The sequence below is a fragment of the Leucopleurus acutus genome (genome assembly GCF_964270905.1).
Source record: "Leucopleurus acutus genome assembly, chromosome: 18".
NCBI lineage: Eukaryota > Metazoa > Chordata > Mammalia > Artiodactyla > Delphinidae > Leucopleurus > Leucopleurus acutus.
The window spans coordinates 16,320,694-16,332,154 of NC_139160.1; the positions used below are offsets into that span (position 1 = coordinate 16,320,694).

At 51.5% G+C, this 11,461-nt stretch overlaps 1 protein-coding gene across 1 annotated transcript in view; it reads right to left on the reverse strand.

Moving 5' to 3' along the window:
• Positions 1-11,129, reverse strand: part of SERPINE3 (serpin family E member 3) — a gene marked incomplete at its 5' end in the record, with an annotated part of 31,818 nt that extends 20,689 nt beyond the window's left edge. The window contains 4 exons of the mRNA XM_082859790.1: positions 1,401-1,599; positions 3,545-3,748; positions 5,547-5,780; positions 10,805-11,129. Coding sequence (XP_082715916.1) covers positions 1,401-1,599; positions 3,545-3,748; positions 5,547-5,780; positions 10,805-11,129 — 962 coding nt within the window. The remainder of the gene's footprint in view (positions 1-1,400; positions 1,600-3,544; positions 3,749-5,546; positions 5,781-10,804) is intronic.
• Positions 11,130-11,461: the final 332 nt, after the last annotated feature.

Consider the following 11,461-nt stretch of genomic DNA (forward strand, 5'->3'; position numbering starts at 1 on the left):
GTCCAAAGTTTCGTACCCAAATCTAGACCTAAAATAGTTTTTACTTCTTTCTTTATTCCCTAAAGGGCTTAAAGCTAGTTTTTTAAAACTTGGTTAGTTTTGCTTGTGAAATAGCCCTAAAAGGGAAGGGGAGTTTTATTTCCCTAAAATCTTCTATCCTTCTCAGACAGCAGGCAGTCTTAGGGAGATTATTATTATTTTTTTTAATCTGGATGAGGTCAAGTGTGAAGCAATACTTGGGTTACTATGACCTCTGCCTTCCTGTCCCTTCTCTGTCCTCCAAAGTTTTTTAGGATCATTCCTCAAGGGTTTGCAAGTTCTAAAGGCAGATTCAGCACCAGTGAAGAGTTCGCAGTGGAGCTAGGCACCTCCCTGGGGCCTCTTCCTTATACCAGCTGCTCCAGGACAAGGCCAGCCATCTGCCTCATACGCTCAAAAAGACTGTAGCAAATTCCTGCACCTGGCTGCATTTTCTCTCCACTTTTAGCCTTGAACGCTCTTCCTCCTTTGCTGAGCTTCTCTCAAACATAACAGAAAGATCAGGGCTGCTTCTGCTCCATGCCAGAGAGATCTGTTGAAATAGCCAGTCTTTGGACTTTGATTTGGGGTCTAAATATTTCGCTTGGAGAGATAGGCTTTGTCTTAGAGTTTAGTTCACCTTCTGCCCTCGCTATGCTGGATCCCACTTTAGACCTTGGCCCTTCACTCACTGGGTCTCTGTGTGTTTTTGTTCCAGTGCCTGGACTTATTTTTAACTCCTCGAGGGACCACTGCCAAGGCCTCTGGCTCAGCGCTGCTGACAGCCTGGTCAGTGGAGGAGCCCAAGGCGGCCAGTGGGAAGGCACACGAAGAATCCACATGCTTCAAATGAGCCCTCGGATACTTTTCTTGCTTGATGCTGGTGTACAAATTAATTACGCATTTACTCTGATTTCAAATGTACCGGAGAAGCTTATCACTTAAAGATGTTCGCTGAGGAATCCTTTGTAAAGTAATGAGGTTTGCAAATGGGTTTTGTTTTGCAGAAGCAAAATCCAGCACCATCATTTAACTTTTTGACCTCTTGGGGTTTTGTATTGGTACCCATTGGGTTTTCTTAAAGAAAGGCTCACCTTTATTTAGAAAGAATAAATCTTTCAGCACAAGGACTTAAAGTCTTGAATTCGTATGCTTTAATTTGCCTTCAGATCAGAATTATATCTGTATTTGCTCAACTGCATAAGCGATCTTGCCTCTTTGGTTTTGAAAATGATGTTTGTGTACTCTTAGGATGTGATAAGATTTAGGGCACATGCCTCCAAGGTGACTGTACAGACCCTCGAGTCAGGCCGCCTGGGTTCCAGGTCTGGCTGACTGAAGCAGGCTGCAGAGCCCCCCGTCATGACAACGCAGCTGCTCACCTGGGCAGGAGCACGTCCATCCTGGCTCTCTTCAGGCTGGAGGTCCAGATGTGGAGGATGCTGGCTGTGAGGTGAGGCTCAATGTGGCTCAGTGGCGTGTCTCTGTCTCTCGGCAGCAACAGGAGGAGACTGGCCACATTTCCCAGGTATGGCAGCTCGAGCACCCCTACCTGATGGCCTGCGGGGTCCTGGAACTGGCCTGGGGATTCAGCGGATGGGGGGTTAGTTCTGTCCCAGGAGCCCAGGGAACCTAACAGTGCCAGACCCTGGGAAGGGCCAGCTCACAGAAGTGGAAACAATGCATTTTGTTAACAAACACAGTGTCCACCTCTGCCTCAGGGAGCAGTTTGAGGCTGAAGACTGTGGGTAGCTGTGGCCATCTTTTCTACTCCTAAGACCTAGAACACCTCTAAGATATTCTCATGGGGCTTGAGCCCCAGGGCCGGCAGCGGCTGGGCAGGGTGGGGAGGATGGCACACGGGAGAGTCTGTCTTAAAGGGGCAGCCAGTCCAATCCTGGCTTGTTGCCATGTCAGGACCCAGGCTCTTTGTGCCAGATGTTCCTATCTTTCGACAAAAGCTCTAAACCCAGATGTCACGGGAAATTTCTCAATTTCGAAAGCACTGCCCAGGCCTAACGAAACAGGAGTCCAGGCTGGATCTGACTTGATCTAATTTGTACCCTGTAGGTCTCAGGATGGACAGCTGGGAGCTTGTGGGCAATGGCAATGGCTGGCTGAGGACAAGTCCAGGCCATTGGGCAGAGCCTGATTTCAGAAGCGTGTGATGGGATGGTGGCAGCAGACCCAGATGGCCAGAGATCAGAAGACCCGGCAAGGGTTGCTGGTGAATGCAGAGACAGTGGCCAGACTCAGTGACAGGGCAAGATGGGCAAGTAACATGCAGCATCCAGCTGGGCTGGGGAGACCTGGCGGTCTGTGGCAGCCCCGGTCTTGGGTGGAGCTCCAGGCCTGATCCCTTCCCTGGGAGGACGGGGAAGCCTGGGCCTTAATGTCAGGGGACAGCTGAGTTGGCGGGTCACTAAGGCAAAATCTTAGGATCAGTGGGGAAAGACAGGGGCATGGTTCACACTCCTTATTGTATCTGTTCAATAAATATTTGCTCAGCCTCCATTGTGTGCCAGCCACTGTGCACTGTACGCTGGGGAAAGCAAGAGCCTCTCAGAGCCTGCCTGCCAGCTACCGCCCAGCGGACAGATCAAGCAGCCTGGGTCACAGCAGCGACGGGGAAATGTTAGGAGCAAGAACTACAATCCGCTGTAAAGGTATATTTTACTTATTCAATAGACGTTCTTTCATTCCCATCTTACTTGACCTCAATTAATAAGTACTGGTTGAATAAACTAATGAATAAATTCACCGAGAACTCACAAGGGTCCTGTATGGAATCAAACCAGGATGATAGCAAGTTTTCTAAACACCAAAGTTCCTAAAACACTGATTCAAGTCTCACTGGCTTAATTAGTGAATAACAACATAATTAGTCCCACAAGCCGGAGGGAGCTGAGCCTGCAGACCAGGGTTTGGCGGGGTGCAGGGGAGAGGAGGTGTGTAGGGGGCAGGGCAGTGGGGGATGGGCAGCGGGGTCCCTCCCTCCCTGGCCTCGTTGGGGCCCCACCGGAGCATCCACAGCACTCACTAGTCTGCTGGGATGGGGGGCAGCCTGGCGTACCTCCACCGCGAGGGGGATGAGTGACAGTGGGCAGGGTGGGCAGGCAGAGAACCCTGGTATTTCAGGCCAGTGGCACTTTCGGGTGGACATGCTCTCCAGAACCTTCTAGACTGGACTCTCAACCTTCCATCCTTTCTCAGCACCGAACACTGAGGCCGGTGTTCATTTTACGGGAGTGACTGCCAGGGGAAGGGATTTGCCCAGACATTCTTGGTTTCACACTAAGTCCCCCCTTTACTCAGCGCGGAAGGAAAGGCCAGGCATGAAATCTGGTTTCTCTTCCCCGTGTGCCCCCTCACTATCCTGACAGTCTCCGGCTCCCTGGTCTGTCCTTCCTCCGTGGGCCCCGCACAGCTGAGGGTATCGCAGTGATGCTCAGCCCTATCCTTTCAGAGCGAAGCCCTGGCCTCCCCTCCTGCCCTCACGGCTCCCTCTCGGGCTCTCGCGGCTCACCGTAGTTGACCTCGGCCGTTTGGTACATCATGGGGACCTGGAGGACGACGTCCTGGGCACAGGTGAAAGGCAGGAGCTGAGTGCCCGAGAAGGAGAATCGGTGCCGCCAGGCACTCTGGAAGGACACGGTGCTCACCAGCACCAGCTGTGCGGACTCCACGCCGCCGCCGCCTTGCTCCCAGGTGGAGCCCCCGGGACGCTCACCTGCAAGCAGAGAGCGGAGCACCGCTGCGATACTGACGCCTGCGTGCACACCCTCCCGGCTGCTGAGGCATCCCCGAAATTGGGTTCGTAGCTTGCTTTGTAGTACTTAGTTGTGGAACTGTAGTGTTTGTAACGAGCTGTGGTTGGAGACCATGCTTTAATTTTTTTCCGAACAGCTTGGGATGCCCTGGCTTGTTCCAGCTGTGTTCCGGCTGGGACCGTTTCCCAGGAAGCGCGAGGCCTGCGCAGCTCAGACAGCCCCCTGGGAGGGACTGGGCGCTGTGATGGGAGACGCTGCACAGTGTCACCTCTACCCCCCACCCCCATGGCCCCAAATGCTGCTGGACCTCATGCCTGGCAGAGCCTTTGTTTACACAACAACGTCCAGGGCATGGGCTTGAAATTCCGGAGCGGGCTGGCCACTCGTCAAGCGGCCACGTTGCTCCAGCTCGTTATTCGTTTACTAAACACACACTTTGCGCTAGGCTCTGTTTTCACTGCTTAGCAAACGCTCCCCAACTCCCCCTGCCAGCTCTATTGTTATCCCCAGTTTTAAAGATGGGGCACCACGACTCAGATAGGCTGTCCAAGGTCTCATACTTGTGAGCTACAAAGTCGCCATCCGCCCAGTTACCCAAGACAGAGACCTTGGATTTGAACCCAAGCAGCCTGGCCCCGGTCTCGGGGCACCAACTACCCATCTTTCTTGGAGGACCATCCATTCCCCGGCGCCGCACCGACCCCTGCCCGCGGGGTTGATAGCAGCAAACCGTGGCCTTGCGTCTCCCGGAAGCACAACAGCTGCAACAGGGAGTTAAACGTTTTTAAGTAAATTGAAAGACATTGTGAAACGTTGGAGAAAACTGAAAGAGAGGAAACCTCCTCATCAATAAAGATCTTAACGTCTGCATTTTAACTCTGCACTCCTGCCGGCAAACGTATTGTTCTCAATTCGTAAAGTACGTATTCCCTGTTCTGTCTTTTAAACACTGGGTCTTCAACGTTCTCCCTATTTCTGTGTAACATTTGTAATCATCAAGGATGCTGGAGCCAGACTGCCTGGGTTAGAATCCTGGCTCTGCGGGTGCAGGGCAGGAGGCACAATTCTCTGTGCCTCAGTTTCTCCGTTTGTAAAATGGGGACAATAATAGCACTTAGATCTTAGGATTACTGTGAGGGGGAACTGAGCTAATAGGCATGGAGCACTTAGAAGGGTGCTAGCTAAATAAACTGAGCACTCAGTAGATGTTAATGATGTTCATCATCTTTGATGGTAACTACAGCTGCATGATATGTAGGTGCTATTGAATCATCCCTAATTGCTGGACAGGTAGGTTATTTATCAGTCTTTTTCTTTGATAATACTGGGCTAAATGTCTTATTACATACAAGTATTTCCTTAAGCTAAATTCCCAAGATACCACTTTTGGGGCTCCTACTGCATCTTGCTATGAAGGGAGTTAGCTGTCGATGAGAACAGAGCTCAGTGGGAACACACCTGGGGGGCATTGCATGGAACAAAGCCTGCAGGGCTCGGCTGGGGGTGGGAGGCTCTGAAGAGTGCCCTTCTGGGTGTGCCTGCGTTTGTGCCTGTGTCTCTGGGGGTGGGGGAGGGGCAGAATGGGACCAAAAGTGAGCCTTGCTTCACTCAAGGGTAGGGTCTTCCAAAAGGAGAAGCTTCTGCTGCAATTGAGGGTGGCCTGAGTACCTGTCGCCTGGCTTCTGATGAGTAACGGGGGAGACCTGTCTCTTCAGCCCTCTGCCTTTAGCCTCATCAAGGTGGACGGTTTTCCTTTACCTGTGGTCTGCCTGGGGGCCCATCCGTTGGCCAGGATGGTGGTACCATTGGGCTCCCTGAGGTTGGCTGCCTCCAGGCTGCTGTTGGCCCACCGGGAGACCTGCTCCACGAAGCAGGGGGAGAGTGGCATCCCCGTGTGCACGTAGAGGGTGCAGGTCAGCTCCAGCTTGGCGCCAGGGCTGACGCTGGGTAGCGCGGCATAAACAGCTCGAAGCCACTCTCTGACCCTTGGGTCTGCAAAAAAGATGTTGGGATCAATCAAAATGGTGAGTGTAAGAGAGGAGTTAGCCCCAGCTCTGCTTGCACGTTGCATGGGAATGGGACCCCAGAGGCTCCACTCTTATTTCCCACGGTTCATCCACCATAGACAGTCAAATTGGTAAAGTCATAGCTAAGTTGCTCAGGAATTAGCCTGGATCCACAGATTAAAAGTTGAGGGGGAAGAGAGCTTCTCTGGTGGCGCAGTGGTTGAGAGTCCGCCTGCCGATGCAGGGGACATGGGTTCGTGCCCCGGTCTGGGAGGATCCCACATGCCGCGGAGCGGCTGGGCTGGTGAGCCATGCATGGCCGCTGAGCCTGCGCCTCCGGAGCCTGTGCTCCGCAGCAGGAGAGGCCACAACAGTGAGAGGCCCGCGTACCGCAAAAAAAAAAAAAAAAAAAAAAAATAGTTGAGGGGGAAGAAACCATGCTAGACTTGAAAGAAATCAGCCTGGGATTAAGTCAAATAGAAAAACACTACCAACCTCTCAGAGACTATGCTTCCTAAACACCTTGAGTCAGAAATGTAGCCCAGTGCTACATTCCCTCATCCCCCTGAGCCCCAGCAGACAGCCCAGTTATTATTCGTGTCAGCGAGAACCTGCAAGAATGTTGAGGAAATAATAGGCATTTGACAGAGTCGATGGTTTCCACCTTCCTGAGGGCAGCTGGGCTTCTGGTTATTCACTACTTACACAGGAGATTGCCTCCTTCTCTCCATAGTCAATAGTAGTTTTCTTTTTCATGCTATTGTTCACAACCACGGGTCTCTTCCCCCCAGCCCTGGGCATCCGGAGCTGGAGCTAGGCCTCTCGCCTGCTGCTGAGTCACGACACAGTTAAGTACCCTCCTGAGACGTGCAGGCTGGGCTTTTCCAGCAGTCAGGACCCCTTCCCAGGCAGGCTGCCTCTGGAACACGGCCCTTCCCTTGTCCTCCTGGCCTCCCCTTCGTCTTAGGCATGGCCCAGTGGCTGCCCACAAGTCTCCCCCGTGACACCCAGGCTTTGCGCCCTATTCCTGCCCCACCCTGCCCCTACTGGCTCTCCCAGGGCGCCAGGTAGAGTGACTCTCTGTCTTGGCTTGGGGGTCCATCCACACCATGTCCCATCCTTCATGTCACAGAGGCCAGGCCAAGAGGCAGCAGCAGACCCCCTACCCCTGACGTGCTGGCCAGAGTCCTTCTGGGCACACAGAATATACGCCGACCAGGGTCCCCAGCCACCAGGCTGCAGAACGGGGTTGTGGGCAGATTCTGCTCCACAGAACTTTCACTACCAAAGCTGCTTCTTGGAGTCGACAACTGTGCTGCTCCTCAAGTGCTTGCTTTTTCTTTTAATGAGAAAAGCCATGAATGAAAAAAAATTCCCATCAGGTTTTCCTCTACTGAGGAAGGTCATAAGTACTTATGGAATCATGTCCCTGTAGAATGTAGACTGTCTGCAGGGGAGAACGGAGACATTTCTGTGGTCCTCAGTGTCACGTGACCTCAGGGGATGGTCACAGAGCTCTCTGTCCTCTCACCCTCTCTGGCCCAGAGGACCAGCTGTCCTTGTAGCCAGGCACTTCCAATTAGCAGAGTCAAGAGGCTTGAGAAATCTTGTCTCCACCTGAGCCTGCTTTGTCCCTACCATTAGCACATTGGAAGTGCTTTTCTAGATGCTGCCGGAATGAACAGACAGCGTCAGAATAAAAGATACTGAAGGTTGACAGTGTTCACACTCTGTTAAATGCTCTACATGCATGATCATTGTTAACCCTTTCTACAACCCTGTGAATTAAGTGCAATTATGATCCCACGTATAGATGAGGGAGCCGGGGCTCAGGCAAATTAATAACTTGCTCAGTGTAACCCGGTGTCACCCCCCAACTCCCACCCTCTGGTGAAGGACAGGTGGGCTGGGAACAGTCTGCTCCTCTGCTCGGGAGAGCCTCACGAAGCCTCCTGTTTTGCCGCGTTTCCTAGGTCTTGTCTGTAATGGGGCAAAAGGGACTGACGTGAGTGGTGACAAAAGGCTCCCCCCTCCGCCCCAGCCCTTGAAACTGCTGTCTCAATTCCTGTCTCCTCTGCCTCCCCTCCTACAAAGCTGTCCTTCCTGCTGGAGGGGCTGGGTGGCTCTAACAGAATGGTGAGCGAGAAGGAGGGAAACCAGGGGGCTGCAGTAGATCAGGAATGCAGTGGGGAGGGTGGAGGGTCTGAAGGGAGGGTCCCTGGGATGGCGCAGAGTGGCAGGAAAGTGCTAGAAGAAATGGTATTTTCCTGAGTCCCGCTGCAGACCAGCCTTTTAACTCATTTGAGACACCAGCTTGGAAAGAGCCTTCCTTCTCAATACATTAGGTGAACTGAACGTCTTGAATGTGACGCTGAATCCAGGGGCAGGGGGAGGGGTTCTGGATTGTAAGATTAATGTATATAAAATTCTCAGTTGGCAATTTCTAATGCTGATTAAAGACGGTTAAGTTTCGGATGATGTGCAAAGGGTTTGGTTGAGCTGAGAGAGTGATGAAGATGAGTCTGCTGAAAAATCAAGAAGGTAAGGTGCTTAGATATGTTTCTGCAACTGCTCAGTGGTTGACAGTGGGGCTAAAGGGTTGAGGAAAGAACATAGGACTGGAGTCAGAAAATCTGGAACTGGAATCCACTTGCCTGTTGGGTGAGCTGAGCCTTACCAAATCATTAACCACTTGTCTCATTTGTAAAATGGGGACTTTAGGAGGCCTAGCGATCGCATGTGATTTCTCTAAGGACCAAATGACATAACCACTGTAAAAGTGAGTCCATGTGCATCATCAAACAAGATTCTTTCCCAGGGGCCAGGCTACCTCCATCTCTGAGGCCTCTGTTCCCAGCATCATTCTTGTGATGAATAGAAAGCTGTAAAGCGTTCTTTATTAATTTACCTGGAAAAGCAATGGGAATTCCTCTAACTTGGACCATTGGGAAATCGTGTGTTTCATGCGGCGAAAACAAAGGTATTTTGGGGGGATATCACTGGTGCCTGTTCTGAAATTCGTGCTGTGCTTTAGCACCAGCAGGTGGGGATCCTGGCAAAGCTGCTGGTGGTCACCTGTTGGCTGGATGTCAGTGAGAAGACAGGGCCCATGGGTCCCACTGTGAACTTGGATGGATCTCTGTTGATCAGACGGGAGCAATGCCTCAAGCCCCTGGACTGTGGGTTCATGTTCCTGGTCTGCACCCGCTTGTAAGAGAAAGGCTGGGCCAGGGCAGGGGTGGTGGGCAGTGGCAGGTTGTTTTTCAGTCAGCACGCAGCTGATTCTCTGAGCAATTTTGTGGCAGACAAAAATCCAGGGGTATTCTATTAACTAGAGCTCTGTAAGCAGCACATTCCTGTTTGTAATAATTAACCATGGCTCCATAAGATAATGAAGCCATTTATGAGTAAGAAAAAAAAAGGTGGGATTATGTTCCACAGAGTCTGACCGTTAAGCAATTCTGGAAGTTTGGTAATTCTTGAATGGGCTCTATGGAAACCCTGTTAATCATCATATTTGGTTAACCAGGTACCATGGTTGTCCCTGTAAACAAAGAATTGACTGTCATCAGTTCTCTTTCTCTGCAGGGTAACTGCACTTGCATTTCTCACTTTCCCCATAACCCTGACTTCTGGGAGAATCTGTTTCAAGGCTGAAATGCCCGCCCCTCTTTCAGATTCCTGTTTATTCTTCATAACCTAACTCAGGCGTCATGTTTTCTGGGGAGCCTTCCTGATCTGCCCGTGGAATACATCATTCCCTCCCCTGTACTGACTTATTTCAAACGAGTACACTCACCGCCTTGTGTTAGAATGCGTTTCTATGCGCATCGTTCCTATGAGACTGAGCTTTTGTGTTCAGCGGTTTCCTTACATACCTGGCTGCTAAATTCCTGCCATGATACCAGCCCACGCAGCAGGAGCTCAAAAGTACCTGATGGGTTGTGTTGCACTGAATCTAACGTGGCTATCCAAGAGTGACTCCATGGATACGCGCATTTCCGTGATATACTTGCTGAAGAAAATTCACTTGATAATTTATGTTTGTCTTCACTTATCCCCAGAGAGAAAACACATTTGTCTGTTGGCCAGCAGGCCCACAGTATTGTTTTGGCAAAGGACAGGGTGCGGATGGAGGGGGACAGGACGCACAGCTGGTGCCTCGTGGCCTGATGTTTGGGGGGCTCACCTCTACTTGCCAACTCAAGATTCCAACTCAAAGGAAGCTCTTGCCATGACTGTCTTGGTATTAGTTCCTGCGCTTTCTAAAAAGTATTAATGTATACAATTGTAGCTCCCATCCTTTTTTACTGGCATCTTATTCTAAGAGAGGAAAAAGCTGTGTGCACGAGTGTCTGTGTTTGTATGGAGTTGGGAGGTTGGGGCCAAGGCCAGGCTTTGCCAGGCCCTGAGTGTGGGCCAGGCATGGCTGACCTGGCATTCATGAGGCTCTTGCCGCCACTGACAGGGCTGTTCTGAAGCCCATAATCATAGAATTATGTTAGTAGGCATGGCCCTGCCTTGAAGTCACAGATTTATGAAAGCAGGTTGGTCAACAGCACGAGCTCTGAAGCCAGACAGCCTGGGTTTGAGTCCCAACTCTGCTGCTTCCTAGCTGTGTGACCTTGGGCAAGTTGCTTGTACTCTCTGTGCCTAACTAGGCTCATCTCTAAAATAGGTTTGATGAGATAATTACCTACCTCAATAGGGTTGTTGGGACAATGAATTAAATTATATTTGTAAAGTGCTTCAAGCACATCCTGACACCTAGTAAGCACTATGAAAGGGCTTGTGAAATGCAACTGAGAAATTGCCACCAAACCTAGAGTAGAGGGAACCTTAAACATCATCTGGAGTAACGATGCAGAGTTTGAGTGTCTTCTGCTGCGCACTTGCCCGTGGGCAACCTTCTCTGCCTGCCCCCTGGGGGCAGCCTGAACGGGAGGAGGGTAAGTGTGAGCAGGGCAGTGGGCGTGGGCAGCAGAGTAGGGGGAGCAGCGGCCCGCTTACCGTGGACGGTGTACCCCAGGGCCTGGACCAGCTGCCTCCGGGTGTTCCCCTGGGCTCCGAACTGCAGGAGCTCCAGAGGGATGAATGCGCCGGCGGGGGAGAGGACCAGGTTGGTTCGGTTGCCGTCCGTGGCCACGATCCGGTAGAGGCGAAGCGCGAGCTCCGTCCTCAGCAACGTCAGGTCCTCAGGGAGGTCGCTGGCTCCTCCAGGGGGGCAGGCATGAAGGAGGAAGAGAGCGAGCAGGACAGACCTCATGGTTCCTGCAGTGGAGGGAAGAGATGCAAGTGAGGCAAGAGCCGGTCCATCCTGCAGAGAAGCAGGCATCGGGCGCTGGGACAGGCTGGGGGTGATGATCACTTAGCTGGCTTGTTACCCACCCCTGTCCACTCGCACCGGACGCTTCACTGTATCCTGTTGTGTCTGCATTGGAAATACTGAGAAACCAAGCTGTGAGTTGGAAAGCCTGGATTTTAGGCCTGCTCTGTCACTTACTACATGTGTGGCCTTGGGTAAAGCTCTGGTCAGACCAGAAGCAAACCATTATGTTGGAAAATAAATGTAAGAAGTACATCCTACTCAGTTTTCTTGGTACTTAGCTAGCTTATAGGTGGGCCATGTCTATCATTAATAATAATAGTAACAACAAAGAATATACT